The following is a 20,049-nucleotide window of genomic DNA, read 5'->3' as shown; positions in this document are numbered from 1 at the left end:
TTTTGTTGCCTAAACTTTACATTGAGCTTAACATAAATCTTAATAAACAATACCCTAGTCCATAGTTTCTCACACCCACGGTGGCCACTGCCTCCCAGCAGTGCCTGCCAGGTGGCCAGGGACACTGGCCCTGAGGGATGGAGGCCAGACTTCCCAGCCCAGGGATGGATTTCACGCTCTGAACACTCCGAGGTTGCTTTTAAAGAGGACACTTCCTCAGCAGAGAACTGGGATTATTTATTGTTTATTTTCCTCCACAGCAGCCTCCTGCGGGGACAGGCACAGCCATCCCTTGGGGTGCGTGGGGATGCCACCTCCTCAGCCTGACAGAGATGAAGTGTTGTAGGTTGCTTTCTTCAGGGTGTCCAGGAAGAACTGCTCCTTCTCTAAGAAATCATGGTCCTAAGAGAGGGATAGATGGCACGGATATCAGAGTGCCACAGAAATGGGGTCACAGGCCAGGGTGCTGCTCACGAGTGATGGGAGTATCCCAAACCCTCCTCCGTGCGGCGAGCAGCGGGCAGGTACCCATCTGTGGTAGCCCCCGGGGTGTATGGGCTCCCCACAGAGCCCATAACCTCACACCGAGTGAGGCCCACAGAGGAAGGCTCAAAGAGCATCCCTGCCTGGGGAAGGACCCAGCAGGGAAGGAGGGGGCTGAGGATGGGGACATCATGAAGCCAGAGCCCAGCAGAGCTGGCTTCTGCCACCCAGGGATGGGGCAACGCCATCAAGCCAAGGATGTTATCAACCAGCCTGAAACAAGCCGTGAGGACGCACCAACCCTTGCTGCTGGTATCACTCTTCTAGGTGCCCACGGCTTCTGCGAGCCCACCCAGCCCAGCAACGATCTCACACCCACCCTGTGGCCGTCAGGCTCAACCCAGGCTTCACCCAGCCCTGCTCCCACCCAGCTGGTCTGAAGCCCTTTCCAGCCCTGGTTTCCCACCACCTCACCTGCTGGGCCCTGTGCTTCAGCAGCAACAATGTGGCGTAGAGCTCGGTGGGGCCAGCCCCAGTGTCCCTGCTACCCCCTGGGCTATGCCAAGGGAGCGCGCTGGTGGGAAGTGGAAAACCTGGAACAAGAGCCCAACCGTGTGGTACCGCTGCCGTTAGAGGAACAGCAGACGGACAAGTGTCCCTTTTTTTGCTGCCTGCATGTCCCTGCAGCAGGGTCCTCCCCAACCTCCCACTGCAAACGGCCTTTAATCCACCTGCCTCTCCCTTCCTGCCCCCTCTGCCCCCTCCTGGCACTGCCCTGGCTCAGAGGTCTCTGCTGAGCTCCTTCAGAGGATGTGAGGAGGCCAACTCACATCTGAGTGTGTGATGAGCCCCCAGGAACATCCCAAGCCTCCTGAGAAGTGGAATACAAGTGCAACTGGCCCCCAGCATGTCCTGTCCCCCCCCTCCCCCAGCAGCGTGCAGGAAGCCTTACACGGTGTGCTGGAGAGGCCTCTCCTAGGGGCACTGAGGCCCTGGTTTGTGTTCAGCAGCATCGCAGAGTTGGTGGGCAGTTCCTCACGTATCTGTTCGAGCTGTCTCCTCTGGCGAGCCATGCTCAGCCGCTCCTGCCCCATCCCCGGGAGAAAGAGAGAGAAACTGTTGGCAAAGGTTCAGGCCCTTGGCACAGCGGCCCCAGGCCAAGAAGGAAAGGCAAGGGAGTCTTTGCCTCGTGAAGACGCTGTTCCTGCTGCTTCAGCTGCTCCAGCTGCTGCTCCATGACCTGCAGCCTCCTCTGGTGCTCGGACTCTATCCTGCACGCCTCTTGCAGGGCTTGCTCCCCTTCCTTGTACTTCTGGGATGAGAGCTGCAAGGCAGAGCAGCTGAGGAGGCTGGGGACAGGGACCCTCGCTGCCCTGGGGCAGGGCTCCTTTGTGCACCCCCTGTTCCCCTCCCAGGACAGCACTGGGATTCAGCACTCAAGGAGGGATGTGAAACCCCAGCTGTGAATTGCAGCGCAGATGCTTCACTTACCTTGGTCGTGCTTTTAATCTGCTCCTCCTGCTGCTGGATGCGCAGTGTGGCCCTGCCCACCTTCTCCTTCTCCAGCCTCAGCTCCTGCCAGGACTTGTCCAGCAGCTCCCTGTCCCTCACCAGCTGCTCCTCCCTGGTTTTCAGCTCATGGCTCCAGATCTTCAGCTCTGCCTGCTCCTAGGATGGGCATGGGGAAAATCAATGCACTACCTGCCCTATCCTGGACACTATCTCATGTCCCCCCAAGTGATGGGAGAGATCTGCCCCTGTTTTCCTTCTTGTGTTTGCCAGTTTGGGGTGCAGAGCAACACCACCAGGTACCCAACCAATGCTCTCATCCACCCACCCTTGGGCACCAGGGTTGGCAGAACTGGGATTGTACAGGCACACACACACACACACACACTCCTTCCCCAGAAAGGACGGAGCCCCTCACCCATGCTACACACTCTAAAACATGCTCAAGGCTTGGCAGTTTGTCAGCAGTGCAAACACCCAGCCTGAATGGTTATTTTCCACCCTGGTAGCCCTCAGAAATGCAGCCCTGCCACAGTCTGTGCCACATATCTCCTCTGGACAGCTCCAGGGGGGAGAACTGGCTCCAAACATGTCCCCATGGCATGGGGAGGTTCTGTTTAACCCACCATGGGGGTTTCCTCTCACCAGACTTACAATGGAGGCGGCTGTGCCTGGTCTGGCTGCCCAAACTCCTCACAGGCAAAGGGGAGAGACAGAGGTGACTGATGCTTCAGTCAACATCTAAAACAGGCTGGTGGAGGCTGCTCCTGGAACAGCCCGATTCTCACCACCGCAGTGATGTCTCTTAAAACTTGTTTTAAACACCTGAAGGCAGGGCTGAACATCTCCCCGGTGGGCAGGACCCATCCGTGAGCTGCCAGGTGGTGCTGGAGGCCATGGAGAGGGGCTCTACTGTGGTACCTTGGCCAGGCTCATGATGGTGCCCTCTCTCTGTGAGTCCATCTTCAGGGCTCGGTCCATGTTGCGCTCCATCTGCTCCTTCCTCAGCTGCTGCTGGGTGTGAAATTCAGCCCACTCGGCTGCCAGCTTCCGTTGCTCCTGCGAGCACTTCTGCATCACGGACTTCTGCTCTTCCAGCAGAGCACTCTGGGGAGCGTTGCCAGAGAGGGAGAGAAGAAGCACTAAGTCCCATTTGCCACAGGATTTTTCTCCTTTAACCCATCTCTGCCGTGCAACATCTAGGGGCTGGTTCAAGCCCACGGTGCCTGGTGTGAACCCTGTCACCGTGAGCTCTGGTCCCGTGTTCCTCAAGAACCAGCACGTGCCATGCGCACACACCGCGGCCTCCTGCATCCGTGAGCCAGAGGGCTGGCCTGACTGCGATTCCCCCTGTGTGAGGCTGAGGAGGCAGAGAGCTGCAGAAGGATGCTGCAGCCCAGCACCCAGCTCTTGCCTCCACCACACAATGCAGTGCAGCCCTGGAGATGTCTGCCCCACCTCACCTTCGCCCTCTCCAGCTCTGCTCGCTCCATGGACAGCTGCTGGGTCATGACTCGCCGCTGCTCCTCCAGTGAGTGCTGCAGTAATTCCACTTTGGATTGCTCTGCCGTTGCCCTCCATCGCTCCTGCGTTCAGACACAGAGGTGACAGATGCTATTCACAACCTCCAGGCCAGGAACCTCCAGTTGGTGAGACACATACCCCATACCCAGACAGGAGGGCCGACCCGGGCAGAGGACACAGTGTGGGCTCACCTGCTCCAGCAGCCGAGTCTGCTCACTCAGCCTGGCCTCCATTTTAGCGATCACCTCCTGGAGTCGGCTCCGCTCCTCCTCCATGTCCCTCTGCTGCTGCGATAGCCTGTCCTGGAGCACTTGGGGAGAGGCACGAGCAGCATGAGGCGGGAAGTTCTTCCCTTCTATCCACACCATGTTCACAGAAAAACTGTGTGTTTGTGCTCATCACCCCTGGCACATCCCCAGGACACTGCTTTGTAAAGGGAAGACCCCGAGATGTCCAGTGACCAAGGCAGGCAAGGCTTTGCCAGCCTCAGCTCCCAGCCTCTGGCTGACTCAGAGCAACTTCTCCTTGTTTTCTGGGTACCCCCAGCTCCGGTGGAGACCCCGCAGCCGTTCCGGCACAGAGGAACAGCAGACATACCCTTGAGCTGCTCGTCCCGCTGCCGTACCCCCATGGCCAGCTCCTGGGAGGTGGTGTGGTGTGTGGCCTCCACCTTTCGCGAGAGGTCATGCAAGTTGCTGGAGAACTTCTCCATCCGCTCGATGATGCCATTCAGAGACCTGCAGAGAGAAGTGAGGGGAGGGTCACCCCTGTGGGACACACTTCATCTCACCGCAATGGAGAGGGGGATATTTGGTGGCCCAAAGGCCGGGCAGCCCTGCCCTGAACCTCTCTGGGTCACAGCAGAGCAGTAGGAAGATGCAGCTCCTGCTTCCGGGGGGCACTGACGGGTATTACACAGCTCAGCATCCCCGCAGGCAGTGGGTGGGAGAGGGGATGGCCCCTGTTGCCATGGTCCAAGCCTGGTTCGTGTAGGACAGGGAATGCTGTGGCCAGGGACCAATGTGGGAACACAACTGTCAGTACCTGGTGTACGATGTGGCGCTGGTCACTGCATCGATCTCCTGGTCTTTCAGCCGCTTCAGCCGCTGGAGCTGCTCTTCGTGGTCTTTGCGCATCTCCTGGACAGACACCCTGCGGGACACGGGGAAGGAGCCTGCCACAGGCTGGCACAAACCAGTGCTCCCCATGATAGGCATTGTGGGAGAGGCTTGGTTGTGGGGCTGAGAATCAGGTGCCAGGAGCTGAGCTGGCATGGGGGTCTGTCCTGGGGCATTCCACCGACAGGCATCCACATTTGGGATGGGCCCAATTTTGGGGTTATGAGCTCCTCTACCAAAAACTGATTTGTCATTGACCCAAACTATGTGGACATCAGTGACTCACTGAACTCACTGACCTGAATAAAAGAGATTTGGGGGAAGATAAAACATTGGGTTCAGCATCTTTCAAAATACAATGCATTCACTCTGAAACCACGTCTCCAGTCAGATCTCCCTGTGTCCACCTACAAAGCAAATCCCCGTTCCAAAAGGCACCAAGCTGCCCACAACCCAGTGCTTCTGGAGTCTGGTTTCTCCTTTCACCATGTCCCCAAACCACTCCCTGGTTCCTTCGCTGAGACTGTGGGTACCAGCCACACGTGTGTGCCACTCGTGCCACTCTCACCTCTGCAGCTCTTGCAGACGCTCCATCTCCAGCTTGTTCTGCTGCTCCAGCGTGGCCAGGCGCTGCTGGTGCTGCGCCAGCAGCTCTGCCCGTGCCCGCTCCGCATCCTGGCTCTGCAGCAGGAGCTGAGCCATCAGCTGCTCCTTCTCCAGCCGCAGCCTCTCCTCCCGCTGCCCGTAGGTGTCCTCCACCACCTTCACCTGGTTCCTGCCCCGAGAGGTCACAGCCAGGAAGAAGTGTTGCTTCCACAGCAATACCCAGCACTCCCCCCCTCCCCCGCAGAGCGCACACAGGGGTTTGCGAGCAGATCAGTGTTGCTGTGTGCATGGCGAAACACGCAGACCTGAGCCTTGAACCCTCCTGCTACTGCCCACTGTGCTGCCTGGTTGGGGGTGCGCTGGCAATGGGACCAGCCCCTCCTCCTTGTCACCCAGGGGACAGTGGTGGTGAGAGTGGACTCCCATGTTGGCTCACCTGTGGGGCTGCTCTCTGCCCCCACCACGTCCACATCGACATGGCTCTGCGCCCACCTGCCCCAGGGGCGGATTTGGGAAGCATCCCAGCACTCCCACCCCAGGAGAGACAGAGCTGTAGGCGAGGAGGGAAGCACAGGTGAGAGGCTGGTACCTGTGGGTGCTCTCAAGGAGATTCAGTTCCTCCTGGTGCCGCTGCTGGAGATTTTCCAGCAACAGTTTGTGCTGTGTCTGCTCCAGCTCCAGCATTCGGACCTGCCAGGCACCCGGAGAGAAAGTCCTTGTGCTGCCCTGGGGACAGAACTCCCACAGCAGCACTTGGTGGCCATAGGCGTCTCTGGACAGGGAGGTTTCACCTCTCTCCCCTGTCACCCTGATGCTATTGGGACAGGATATGGCTCCTTCTCCTCCCTCTGGGTCACCCGTGGTCCCCCATTCAGCAGGCAATGGGGCTCACCTGGCTCTCCAGCTCTGCCACACGGGCCTGGGCGCTCAGCAGCGCTGCCTGGCAGCCTGATGCATCCTCATGGAGCTGGGCTGCGGGAGCCCCCTGCCTCGTCTCATGCTGCAAGCCCGGGGCTGAGAACTCTGCCTACAAGGATGGAGAGAGAAGATCGAGGCCCTTCAGGATCAGTGGCTTTGTGGTGCGGCCATCAGCCTCCAAAAGAAGGCACCTGCCTTACCTGCAGCTGCGGGGCAGCCTGGACATGTGCCCTGGGTGCAGGAACCTGCGGAGACACAGGGATGCTCTCAGGGAGGTAAAGCCCTGGGGAGAACATCTCCTCCTAGCCTGGAAACGGCGATCCATCTCCAGCCTACTGCAGTACCACCCCCACCCCCTCCCCAGCCCAATCCCCGTGCTGGCGTGGGTCCCTTCTCCCCAGGTGACACTCGGCAGCCCCCACCCCAGACACAAGCATGCTGCGCTCTTCCTTCTCTGGGGGCAGAATCAAGGCTGAGACCACAAGCCCTCTGGGAGACAACATGTGTCCCACCACCAGGGCAGGGCGAGGAGCCCAGCTGGATGAGAAGGAGAGGCTTCAAAGACCAAGCAAGAGCTGCCTTCTCTGTGAAAGGCTTCAATTCTCCTTCAGTTGTCTAGAAATAATCTCAGAGCATCTTCAACACTATACTGGGGAAAATCAACTGAAGAAAAAGTCCTTTATCACCTGGAGCCTCTGTTGTCTAGTTAATATAATATGTATATATGCCTGGGGAACTGTGTAAATGCTGCTCAGGCCATGCAGGGCTATAAACACACATGATTTACAAAGCATCCATAGCACCCATGCTTTGGCCTGATAAACGCAACTTGTGGCACCTCGGGGAGCTCCAAACTCTTTGCCTCCATGGACACGGCTTCCCAGAGATGCAAACTGGGGCACATCCTTCCTCAGGCCGAGGGAGCACGGACAGAGCGGGATGGCGGCGAGTCGGCAGCGGAGGGCTCGCGATCGCTGCCCTGATCCTGCACCGCTCGGGGCACGGACCCAGCACACCTACCTGAGTGAGCGGGGCAGGGCCTGGTGCCTCCTGCTTTCCTGGGAATGAGCCTGTAGAGGCTGAAAATTGGACAAGTCCATGATTTGAATATAGCAATGGGAACCATCCCCTCCCAGCAGGATGAGGGCCTGGGTCTCCTGGCGCACAGCCACAGCCCAGAGCAGAAGGGGGTCTTTCCAGCACATAGCACTGGTGGGACAAGTGTGGGGGCAGCAAAGGGAAGACAGATGGGGCAGCGTGAACTTATGCACACCCATTGCTCCGGCAAAGCGAGTCCCTCACAGCCTTCCGAAACCCCAAAGGCAGCACTGCGGAGCTCAGTGTGCCCCAGCACACCAGCAGACATGGGGATGGTGGGATCCTGCAGCTCAGCAACCTGCTCCGACAATGGCTGGTCAAAGCCTGGGCAGCATTCATGTGGCCAAGGGAAGTGCTGTGGTTCCTGCCTTTTTTTGGGGGGTTGGTTTTGGGTTTTTTTCAGGGCAGGGAGACCCTTCTCCGCATACCAAACTGTACAAATCTCTGCTGCCCGAACCGTACAACCACAGGAAACGCACCCAAGGCACCGGCATTTCTGGAGGGATGCCCCTTCGCAGGATCCGATGGTTGAACCGAGGCTTGTTTCGTGGTGCTGAGCCAGGGGACCGGCTGCCTGCGTGGGCACAGAGACACAAGTGACGCACAGCAGTGTCACAGCGCAGGGAGAGGCACGCAGACATTATCCCGCTTGGCATTTTTGCAAGTTTAAAGCTTGGCTGTCGCACTGCGATCGAACAGGCAAGGGCCCGACGATCCTTCAGCGCTGCCTTCCTTCCCGGTTACACAGGTCCCAGACCAAAGTGGTCACGGCTGGCTACCAGCCCTCCCCGCTCCCCCACCTACACATGCAGCCGCTTCCCACAGGAATTCTCCCTTGTGGAGGTGTCTGAAAGGTGAAGGAGGCCTCACCTGGAGCCATCTGCACTCGCTGCCTGGTCCTGCGGGACAGCTGCCTGCTGCGGTGCTCCTGTGGGGCTGGCTGGCTGGCTGCAAGCAAAAAACATCCCATGGGGGAGAGCCCAGGAGGCAAGGAAAGACAAGATCCTTTCCCTCAACACCAGTTCCTGCCTTGCAGGTGAAAACCTATCCCACTCAGCTGCGGCAGGATTCAACCTGTTGGCTTCAGAGGGAGCAAAGACACCTCAGAACCTCCATCTCTGGAGGAACACCAGTTCCTCCTTGCTGCATCCACCCCCTTCCCCTGGGCAACATGCCCCTGCCCACGACACACGCGGCTGCTTCTCTGCAATTCACTTCTGAGTCCCATCCCAATGGCACAAGCCTGAACCTGTCTGTGCCAACTCAGCTGGAGGAGGTGGTTTTCCTGGAACTAGGAGGAACGAAGGGGAAAGAAGGCAGGAATGAGGAGCATGCGTGGAGCTCGTGGGGGTATGCTGATCCAGGACAATCCCACAGGACCTGGGGCAGCACGTGCAATCTCAGCCATGACTAGAAGGAGAGCCCAGAGGTGCGATGGCCCTGCAGGCTGCACCAGTGGGAGAAACCTCTGCGTTATTAACCCAACCCGAGGCAAGAGAGCACTTAAAATGGATTTCTTAAATCCGAGCAGAGGATTTCTGAGACGTCCTGTTGGAGCAGCTGCATGATGGGAGCCCTGTGGCCACCAGCTGTGCTTTTACCTGACAGGAGCGTGGGGATCCAGCCCTCCTTCTGGGGACTCCAAGGGCTTGGCACTTTGCTCCTGAGCCTTCGCCTGTGCTTGGGCTTTCTTGCGAGACAAGGCAGCGCTCAGCCAGTTGTCTTCCTCCAGCGGGTCAGGTTTAGCCAGCGCTGCCTCTGCAGCCGGGAGCTGGCTGGTGGGGCCGGGCTGCTGGGCTGTGCCAGGGCTGGGGTAGCTCACTGCAGGATTGGCTTTTGCTGCAGATGTTGGCTTCGCATCCATAAAATCCTCATCTTTCAAGCCCAGCCAGTCACCTCGAGTCCGGCTGCTCCGCACAGGGCTGTGCCTGGCTGAAGGAGGAGATTTGGAGCGGGGTTCTGGTTTTGGTTCGCTGCTGTTCTCGGCTGGAAACCTGCTGCAAGGAGAAGCAGTCACATACGTGCCTGTGAGAGGACCCCGGGGACCCTGCCCGGGGACCCTGCCCGGGGACCCTGCCCGCTCTGCCGCGGGGGCAGCGTGGCTGCTGGCTGGAGCTCCACACGCAGAGCACAATACCTCACAGGCTGCCTCCTCGCCGGCTGGCCCTTGGGCATGGAGGCCACCGTCGGCTGGTACGCTCCAAAGACAAAATCCTCCTTGTCCCAGCCGTCTTCCTTCTCTGTTCAGACAAGCAGCTTTGAGTCAGCGCCTAGAGGAGCGGCTGTTTGCAAAGACACCAGCCCTCCTCCTCCTCCCCTGCAATTCCCACTGCGATTGCTGCCTCTGGGAAGACACAGCTGGAAACATCTTCCCTGGAAACCTGCAAGCAACGTGTCTCCTCCACGTGGCTGGGAAAAGTTGCTTTGCTGAGAATCAGTCCATGTCCAAAGGCAACTGAGTTACAGCTGCTGTGCAAATGCCCCCAGGCTGCCTCGAAGGCAGGGTACAACACTTTTGCATCAGTCACCTTTGCCCCAGAGCTGACTGGGAGCCCATTAGCCACCCTGCTGACCACTACAGAAAGGGTATTTCCCCTTCAAGGACATTAGAAATCAATCTCGCCCTCCCAAGCCAACGCCATCACCTCTGCAGACCTTCCCAGCATCCCTGGCCACGCTCACCTGGCTGCTTTTGGTACTTCTTATCCAGTTTGAACTCTCTGCGCTCTCCTGTGCCTGGCTGTTCCAGGATTTTGGCCACGGAATTTCGTCCCAGCAACTCATCCAGCTTGGAGCGGGCTGGCCGGAGCACCTCTCTGTTGGTGACACAGTGGCAGATAGGTTTCCCTGGGAGGCAGGGCTGTTTCTTGTCACACAGCCTTGCCAGGGTGCTCTGGCTCTTCTCTGTGAAACGAGGCTGCTCTTGCCCCTTTCTGGGACCCACAGGCAGAAGCTCCAGCATCCCCCCCCCCACAGCATGCTGGCACCATCCCAACGCACAAGCCATCCCCTGCTTTACTCTCACTGCCTCTTCATTGCCCTTACTTTTCTGCCTTCTTTCCCTGCTTCTCAGCTCCTTTTGAGCCACTGCCAAGTCCCAGCGCATGCATCAGGTCGTCATCAGTATCTTCAAAAGTGAGCTCAGCCCTCCTCTGGACCGGGGCCACGGTGTGCAGGGGCATCTGGGGTGGAGGTGGCTCTGTGGATGGGATCACACATGGTAAAGGTTTGATCAGGGCTTTTTTTTTTTTTAAACAGGAGATCAAAGCATCCCTGCCTGCTCTTATCTCTCAGGACCATTTAAAAAGTAATTTTTAAGATCAGCGAACAGATCTCACAGCAAGTAACACAGCGGCAATGCACTACTGCCTGGTCTGCAGCCATGCATCCACTGCTGGGACACTGCTGGGTGCCACTGACACTGGGGTTTCCAGCTCTGGATAACGCCAGGAGCTTCTTTAGCTTTGAAAGTTTCCAGTCAGATAATTCCTGTCCCCTTTTGCCTAAAGTCCCTCTCTACCAACACACCTTAGACCTTGCCCTAACCCACCAGCTGCTACTTGCATCCAGAGTAGATTTATCAGGGTGAAAGGTGATTTTAGGGGACCCTCAGACCCATTAGCATCCCTGCTGCAGGAACAAGAGGGACAAGTGCCTGTAACACAGCCACAGCTGGATCCCACCCAGAGGTGCCCCAGTTGTGGTGTGGCACGGACTGGTGCTGCTCTCAGACACGCAAATCCTGACCCAGAAAATTTGTTCTCATTTGGCAATGCGTGCAGAACGGGCTGGATGAGGTCAAAGGTAAGATCAGAGCCTCCATTCCTGGAAAGGAAAGCTCAGCTCCATAATCTGCGGCGCACTGCAAGTATCAAGCACTTGGTGAGCTGTGGCACAATTAACCCTGTTACCAAGCTGCTCTATAAATTACGTTACTGGCTAATAAGAGGTAGGACTAGGTGGCTTTCAATGTAATCATTTTGGATCTCACACAGACTAATCCATGCTGCTGATTTATGTAATACAAAGAGGATGCACTGAGCAACCCCACTTACCTTTCTCTTTGCTCTGTTCTGGTTTTTCCTCAGAGCTGCTTTTAGCACCTGTTGGAGCTGGTTTCTTGGGAGCATCCTGCTCCTCATCAGACAAAAGTCCTGCCAAAGGATCATCTAAATCTGGGAATTACCCAGCAGGTACAGGAAAAGAGAATAACAAAACAAACAAACAAATGCAACGTTATTTAGAAGAAGAGCTCTGCACTACGCCAGCCACTGTTCCCCCAACGTGCACGTGGGGACAGCAGAGTGTATCTGCCCAAAGCCATGAGCGCGGGTCCTGCAGGGACCTGGGATACCCTTGAGTCTCCGTGAACTTCAAACACTCAAAGACTTAGATTTCCGTTCAGTTTTTCCACGTTTTCATCCTCCCGGAAGAAAATAACTCAAAAATTTGGGTGCTTTAATGCCTGAACACAGCTTAGGCAAAGAAAAAGGGGAGAAAGGCCACCTAAATCACCTAAAGCCCATTAGGGTTTTTGTTGTTTTTTTTTTTTTTTTTTAACAGATTTTAACAGATCCTGATCTTTGTTAAAGCACAGGCTTTGAGAACCAGATTTCAGCTGTGCCAGGAAACCACTCCCCTGTTCAGAAGCTGGACAGAATCCCCCCTGACACAGGGGCTCCCAAGTGTTACAATCATTAAAAACCAAAGCACATATAAAAATGCAAATGCCCCCAGGAATCACCCCCCAGTCCTGTCCTGGGGAGGGCCTCGAATGCAGAGGTTTTTTTCCCTTTGGTCACCTCTGAAGGATTACATTTGCACTAGCATCATAGGGGTGAAGGACTCCGTATCTTATTAACCAGTCAAGCCTCCAGCTAACCGAGGAGGCAAAGAGCACGGGCAGAGCCCCCAGTGCCCCCCCGCAGCCGCGTGAAGTGAGATCCCACCTTCAAAGTTAAATTTCTTGTTGTGTCGGGGAGCGGCAGGGGATGAGAGCGCCTTCTTTTCCATCGCAGGCACTTTCTCTCCTAGAAAGAGAGGCCACGGCTCTCAGAGACAAGGTACTGCAGAAATGCCCCGGTCCCACCCTAGCTAAGGGTCGCTTTTTGGGTGGCAGCCCCCTAAAAGCACCCGCTGTGATGGACAGACCCCCCCACAGCCCTGCCAGGTGCACATCTCTCCGGAGGGGTCTCCTTGCAAGCAGAGGAGAAAAGGGCCAGGGGAAGATCAGGGCACTTTAGGGGCTGGCAGATCTGAAATGCAGCTCCTCTGGCTCTCCTTGCCCCCAGAGCAGGGGGCTCCCCACCAGAAACACTTTGCACCGCCCCAGGGAACAGCCGAGTGGTGTTTGGTGGGAGGTGGCAGCGGCTGCTGGTGTGAGTGACGTCCAGGGATCTCCTAAGGGATAACACATGGCCAGAATAACACTCCTGCAAAAAGCAACCAGGAAAAGCATTTTAGGGAACAAATCCACTTTTTGCTCCGTATCCCAGATAAGGATAGGAAAATATCCCTGCTCGTTTACAATCAGGGTGTGAAAAGAATAGCAGAATCTCCTTTTTACCTTCCTCAGGAGCTACCAGCTTCCCTGTTTTTTTTACTCCTCCTCCCAAGAAGTCACATTTCCCAGGACCTTTCACAGTTGCCTTCCCTGGCCCAGAACTGGGTTTCGGGATTCCCAGGAGATCAGCTTCCATGTCGTCCATATCCTGGAAAGCAAGAGGACAAGGATGGAGAGCAGGGTGAGAGCTGCTTCTCCCTTCGGAGGCTGGTGCTGGAGGCCATGGCAGCGCGCTGGGGCGGAGATGGAGGGGATGGATGGAGATGGAGGGGATGGATGGAGATGGAGGGGATGGATGGAGATGGAGGGGATGGATGGAGATGGAGGGGATTTAAGGACTTGCCTTCAGGGTCTGCAGCACAGCTTGTGGGTCTGTGTCGGAGACACTGGATCCCTGCATGCCAGGGAGGGGAGACATCAGAGGGGAAGAGATTTTTGGAAACTCCTCACCCCTTACCCCATATCCCTTGATATCCGTTTTATGAGATAGAAGAATACATGCCCAACTCCTCCTGGTGTCCTCCTCTCTGGAAACCCCCTGTGCCCCAATTCCTTTGCTGAGATCCTGCTGCCTCTAGGAGAAGCATCAGGAAAACCCAAGGCCGTTGCTCTGGGTGAAGGTCCTTCCTACAACACTTTACCCAAAGTGCACGCAGGAAGGCTGGGCTGCAGCAGCACGTGCCCCCCAGCTTTGCTCCATCTCACCCAAGGCACCAGGAAGCCCTTCTTCCACCACCCCCCCCGCCCTGTCCTGTCTTCCCCACCCCACTGGGATGCTGGAGAGGGGTTACCTCTTCAGCCAGACATCACAGCTCATCGCTGGCACGCCACTGCTGACCTGGCTGGGGTGATACCGCCGCAACCTTGGCCCGGCTCAGCCCCAGCCCTCGGGACTCCCAGGCTCTTTCCTGAACCTTGGACTCACCTCTGCAGAATTTATGTCCTTCGCAGGGAGTCTGTCGAAGAAATCATCTAAAATGGACCTATGACACAAGCCCGGGGGTTAGCAGCACCACACGTGAGCTCGGCCAGTGTGTCCAGGGACAGCCAAGCCAGGCCAGGCAGCGGGAGGCAGAGGAGACCACACAGGGCTGCCACACCAGCCGCATCGTACAACGCAGAAAATGAGGCTAAAATAGCACTGGGATAAAGGACGGCAGTGCTGGGACTGCTCTATTTAAGCAACTGTTACAAAGCAGATTTACAGAAGATGTACAAGGCTGGGGGACACCCAACTCTTGCTGGAAAGCTTCGGGCTCTGGGCTCCCAGTTCCCAAAGGCATCACAGAAGATAACTCGCCTTCCCAGGCAATCACTGTTGGGGCAGGGAGGGAGGTGGAAAAGCCAAGGATGGGGCAGATCAGAAGGATTTGGGGAGGACAAAGAGATCTTCAAGTGAGATCTCTCACAGGAGAGGCTGTGTCTGAAAGGCACTCACTTCTTTCTGGCCTGCAAGCCAGTGTCCTGGGCTCTCCTACTGCTGCCCACAGCCGGCTGGGAAGCTTTGGCAGATTTAACAGAGGTTTCATCTGGAAACAAGACAGGGAGAGATGAGGATGATGGACACGGGCATATTCCTGACCTAGGCACTCCAAAGGGGGATCTGCTGTCTACCCCGGGGCCACAGAGGCTTTTAATCAGAGGTGAACTTCACTTTGCCTCCCCAAAAGCTGATGTCCAGCCTATTCAATGGCCTCTGACTCCGAGAAGCCCTGCTCCCTGCTCCATCCCCTCCTCACAGCTGGAGCCCCCTTGCAGATCAATGGCTGTTGCACCAGCACCTCCTGCTCCCAGGAGGGGAGTAAGAATAGAAGGACGCTGCCCTTTCAGCTGAGAAGAAGGTTCGTTTTACCATCATAGCCCAGGAGGTCACCAAGCACATCATCGATGGAGCCTGAAATGAGACAAATTAAGCTGTTGAGGCAGGTGAGCTCACCAAGCAGGCAAAGGAAAGCTCCCAGTTTCAGTATGGCTTGCTCTTTGGAAATCTGCTAGAATAAAGTTTTGGTCTTAAGCATCATCAGTGTCAGGCCTTCCTTGTCAGTCTAGAGAGAACTGCCAGGACCTGATCAGTATTTTGTGGATAAAAAATTTAGCTTCACTTAGCCAGAAATGGGGTATCTTTATCAAATGAACCAGCTGCTTTGTATTCAGTTAGTCACTGGCCACAAGCAGCACTTAACCTGTGAGCTCTCACCCCGCAGGATCTCGAGTCCCTGGGCAACCCCAAAAGCACTGCTTCAGTATCAGGGGCTGCAAGAGGCCTCCAAACAGTATCCCTCCAAACAGGGATAAGGTGATGGGAAGAACTGAAACAAATGCTTATATTCTCCCCTGAATTTGGGAAAGCCCACAAGAAAGGAATGTGGGACCTCAATAAACAAATCCGCTTGATGTGAGAGGCAGGTGAAAATTTCTGGTTCAGGAACGACATGATGATGCACTCAACCATCTGCAGCTTTCAGAGAAGGATCATGAAACATTTCAGTAGCCAGGACTGCCACCTGAGAGTGTGTCCCCCCCCCCCCTCCCCCGCCCCAGGCATTCCCAGCAGATCGAAGCACCTACGGACAGCAAAAGGAAAGCCTGCAGCATATGTACGTACCTCTTAAACTTTTCTTGGGTTTTGTAGCCTGGGGAGAAAGAAAAATTCCCTCATTAGAAAATGAAGCAAGTCTGTCCTGGACTTTCTCAAAACACACTAAAGCCAGAGGCAGGTTTCTCCAGAGCATCCCATAAACAGCAGCGAGGCCCTCCTCCTGCCCGTGCTGTTTGGGAAATGACACGTGAAATGCAGAACTACAAAGGTATTTCCAACTTCAGAGACACGGGTGAGCACAGCCCCTCCCGACTGCCAGCTGGGCAGGACCCTCCAGCCCTTGGGATCACTTCTGCCTCCAGGCAGAGCTGCCAGAGCATCAGATCCGGATTTCCCAGCCCCGCCTCAGCCCCGCACCGCAGGGCCACGCTCACCATCAGCGTCCGTTTACGGATTCTTCTTCCACGTTGCAGGGGGACCCGGCACCACTGGTCACATCCACACCCACCTCCTGCCTGAAGGGAGAGGAGGGTTCCCCGATGTGCCACCATGGCCGGAGGCACCTCTCCCACAGAGATGTCCCTCTCCGGCTCGGGGGGCTGCAGCCTGCCAGGCTGGCTCCGCGCCGCGCCCACCCCCCGAGCCCCTCTCAACAAGGCTCCATTTGAGTCTGAAAAACACCCCCCCCCTGCTCCCCAAACCGGCTTCGTGCTCCTGCAGCCCGGGGGGGACATCACACCCCCCACAGGGAACCAGGGAGGGTGAAGGTTCCGGCCGCCCCCGACCCCAGCACAGCCCGGGGGGTCCCGCTTAGCCCAGAGCCTGCGGAGCAGCCAGGGGCAGAGGGAGGGAAACCCCCCCACCCACCCCCCCTTGGGTCCGGGGCACCCGCGGGGACCTGGGACAAGCAAAGCGCTGCTGGAGGCGAGGGGTGCGCGGCCCGGAGGCGCGGAGCCCCCCACTTACCGCTCAACCGCCCCCCGGCTCCGCCTCTGCGCATCCCGTTGCCATGGCGCCCGCTGCCCCCTGACCCCGGCGCCCCGCGCCAGCGCCCGCCAGACCCCGAGCCCGCAGCCCCCCAGGGCCGAGCCCGCAGCCCCCCGAACCCGCAGCCCCCTCACCCCCAGCCCCCCGAGCCCGCAGCCCCCCAGCCCGCACCGGTAGCACGCCGGACACCCGCCCCCGGAAGGCCGCGGCTCACCCGGCACGGCACGGCACGGCACGGCCCGGCCCCTCCCCCCCACGGGACGATGGGATGTGTAGTCCCGGCCGGGCCCCCGGAGCTGGGGGTGCCCCCAGCGCTGCACCCCCCGCACGAGGGGCTGAGAGCGGCTGCGGTGCCCCCGGCCACCCCCAGCACGTGCCCTGGCACAAAGCGGGGCTTTAACGCCCTGGCCTGGTGTTTAATTGTTGTTAATTGGCGCCAACAAGGAGCAACGCCAGCCCTCCTTTCGAGACCCCCGGGCACCAGCGGGAGCACAAGGAGCCAGCCCCAGGCCAGGCACCGGGGGATTACAGCCCCCAGCCCCGCCATGGGGCACCCAGCGCCCAGCCCCCTGTGGAGCACAGCAGGCTGGGCGCAGGAGACCCCGGCAGCCCCCCCGTTGTTATAAATTGAGACCACAACGGATCATAATCCAATTAAAATTTTATTAATTATAGCAAGTAGAATATGAGCAAAAACAGCGCTGGACGGCAGGGGAGTCTGCGCTCCACCAACTGCCGCCCTGAGCAGTTCAAACAGTCCCTTTTTATACATCTTTACCCGTGTTCATGAAGTAGTGGAGGTATTGACCCTTCACTCATATATCCTTATGTGGGGTTGTCTGTCTTGTTTCTGTCGGTTCCTGGACAGCTGGCGGTTATCTTATCTTTCACAAGCAGTGTCTGGTAGCTGTTTGCATAAGCGTTTTCATATATTTTGTTGCCTAAACTTTACATTGAGCTTAACATAAATCTTAATAAACAATACCCTAGTCCATAGTTCCTCACAATCCCCCCTTTTTATCCTATTGAGCTTAACATAAATCTTAATAAACAATACCCTAGTCCATAGTTTCTCACAATCCCCCCTTTTTCTTTTTATCCTATTGTTTATTAGACGCTACTTTCATTCTCGGCACTGCAAGTAAACCTTTTTCCACAATCCCAACATTTATCGTAACACTCACAAGGTAATACGTCACAATTACAATAGGCATAGTTGGGTAATACATATAATAATAACATACAAAACCAAAACTTAAAAATAAAACTTTTTCTTAACACATTCCCTTTTTTTTTTTTTTTTTAACATGTGTCACTATCATGGCTAGACTATAGGGATTTCGCATGCGCGGTCTTTCCAGATTTTTCCAACACATTCTGTGGGGCTTTAAAATTGCGCATGCGCATGTTCAAAGGTATACACGGACCATTCGCGTGATCAACAATGGCTACTGCGTGCCCAGATGAAGGCCCAAACCCATTTCCCGAGCTTACCACTCCGGTAAGTCTGTTAATGGTAACATTCATGGCACTATGGCCAAATGACAGGTCCCTGTTTTCAATGTAAGGTTTTCTTACCACCAGACCACCATGTCACCTGCCAGAGAAGAAGGGTCTAGAGTGGACATTTCGCCCTCTGAACATTCTGTAAGGTGAGTGTTCTCAAAACGTTTAACCTATATGGTTTGTAAGAAACTATGGACTAGGATATTGTTTATTAAGATTTATGTAAAGCATAATGTAAAGACTAGGCACCAGATATCCAGGATGCCTCTTGTGAAAAATAAGATAACCGCCAGATGTCCAGGATGCTGCTTGTAAAAGAGAAGATAACCGCCAGACAGAAACAAGACAGACGACCCCATATAAAGATATATGAGTAAGGGGTTAACACCTCCACTACTTCATAAACACGAAAGTAAAAAGTATAAAAAAGGACTGTTTAAACTGCTCAGGGCGGCAGTTGGCGGAGCGCAGACTCCCCTGTCGTCCAGCGCTGTTTTGCTCATATTCTACTTGCTATAATTAATAAAATTTTAATTGGATTATGATCAATTGTGGTCTCAATTTATAACAATTTCTGGTGCCATGACTCGGATAAGGAACAGTGGGCTTTGGTCCTCCGGGGAGGCGCCCCGCGACATTTCGCGGCCCCGCGACCAACAGCTTACTCCAACCTTACCGACGAACCTAAATTCTAGAATAATGAGCAAAGGAGAAACCGGTAAAATCCCATAAAAATTCTGTGCACGGGAGTCCGGACGAAGATGCAGGACGCGTAAGTATATTGTGAATTTGTTCGCAAGGTTTGCCGTTCGGGCGGGATTGGGTTTCCTGGAATATAACGAGTGAGAGGTTCGATATACTGAACCAAGCGAGTGTGGACTCTTAAGTACTGCGTCTCCCATCTCCCGCGAGGGACTGGGCCAGGAACAAGGGGAGCGAGTGAGTGTGTGTTTGTGGATATTCCAGAAGATGGGGGCGAAGGGCAGCAAGCCTTCGACTCCCATGGGAAGGGTACCCACTGTACCTAAGAATACCCCTCTGGCATATATCTTGGACAATTGGAGATATTTCCCTGGAACCCTAGGGAAAGATAAGCAGAAAGTGATAGAATATTGTACTAAGATATGGGGAGGGAAGAAGATTTCTAAAAATGTCTTTTGGCCAGTCTGTGGGTCAGAAGAAGATTGGGTAAGACAGCAATTAAACCTCTGGGTTAATAATAAAAAAAAACCCTTAACCCGGAGGAGAGTCAATATGCGGAGGTGTGGCTAAAAAACCGGGAGCTAGACTTTACCCGCTGAATGAAATAAAAAAACTAAACAAAAGAAAAAGAAGGGAGAGTTAGACGAAACCCTTCTAACCCCCCCTCCTTACATTCCTCCTCCTGCTCCTGCAGAGGTCCCCAGAGCGCCCACTCCCCCACCAGAGTCGGAACAAGGGTCTCCCCCTCTTCCTAGACGCGTAACTGGAAGTCAAAAAGGGGCAGCTCAAATATACCCCCTAAGAGAAAAGCCCATGGGGGGACCTCAACCTGTGATCGGATATATTTCTGTGCCTCTAAATTCGGCTGACCTACGAGATTTTAAAAGGACCGAGATGGGAAACTTAATTGAGGACCCACTCGGAGTGACAGAAAGATTAGATCAATTTCTGGGACCAAATCTTTATACTTGGGATAAGATGCAATCTATCCTTTGTCAATTATTTACTACCGAGGAAACCCAGGGACCCCAAGCAGATATTAAATGGCCACTCCAAAGACCTAATTGGGATAATCAGGATCCGGCGCATAGAACTCATATGCAGGACCTGAGAACTATAGTAATTCAGGGGATTAGAGAAGCAGTACCCTAATTGTTACTGTGATTTTGGCTATATTTTTTATAATAATAGTGAGCTCTTGGTGTTGCTGTAGAAAGATACCTGTGTGTTGCATTTTGTAAGTAGTAATTCTGTAAGTGATAAGTGTGTTCTGTGAGTGTAAGCTGGAATGTGGAGAAAAGTGGCCTTTTAATTAATAATTACAAGGTTATTAATAATTGTTATATTCTAAAGACCCCGGCCCACAATTTTTGGAAGAATCTGCACAAGCGTGAAAGACTGATAAGCTAATTAGCATACGAAGCGAGGGTAGGCGGGTTCAGGTAATGAATATGTATAGGCGTTAATGGAATATTCATTGTTTCAAGCTTATTTGC

At 55.2% G+C, this 20,049-nt stretch overlaps 1 protein-coding gene and 1 long non-coding RNA gene across 2 annotated transcripts; both read right to left on the bottom strand.

The window, feature by feature from the left end:
* Positions 1-216: 216 nt before the first annotated feature.
* LOC308057877 (fas-binding factor 1 homolog) lies at positions 217-12,955 on the bottom strand (the record flags this gene model as incomplete). The annotated part of the gene is made up of 24 exons (XM_080411899.1): positions 217-402; positions 958-1,076; positions 1,436-1,568; positions 1,670-1,807; positions 1,975-2,151; positions 2,914-3,099; positions 3,456-3,578; positions 3,708-3,826; positions 4,114-4,253; positions 4,561-4,668; positions 5,203-5,409; positions 5,830-5,930; positions 6,133-6,267; positions 6,359-6,403; positions 7,179-7,237; positions 7,736-7,830; positions 8,127-8,204; positions 8,858-9,253; positions 9,394-9,496; positions 9,939-10,072; positions 10,302-10,455; positions 11,312-11,431; positions 12,206-12,286; positions 12,823-12,955. 24 exons carry the CDS (start codon positions 12,953-12,955, stop codon positions 319-321), a joined length of 3,168 nt encoding a protein of 1,055 aa, XP_080268025.1. The 3' UTR covers positions 217-318.
* Positions 12,956-14,117: 1,162 nt separating this feature from the next.
* Positions 14,118-15,874, bottom strand: LOC308057888. Its single transcript, XR_013925507.1, has 4 exons — positions 15,793-15,874; positions 15,425-15,452; positions 14,672-14,713; positions 14,118-14,348 (listed from the first exon to the last, which is right to left on the bottom strand). It is a non-coding gene; the product is annotated as an uncharacterized lncRNA (long non-coding RNA).
* Positions 15,875-20,049: the final 4,175 nt, after the last annotated feature.

Source organism: Falco punctatus, assembly GCF_963210335.1.
Source record: "Falco punctatus genome assembly, contig: scaffold_31, whole genome shotgun sequence".
NCBI classification, from domain to species: Eukaryota; Metazoa; Chordata; class Aves; order Falconiformes; family Falconidae; genus Falco; species Falco punctatus.
This window is presented reverse-complemented; position numbering and strand designations above follow the sequence as displayed.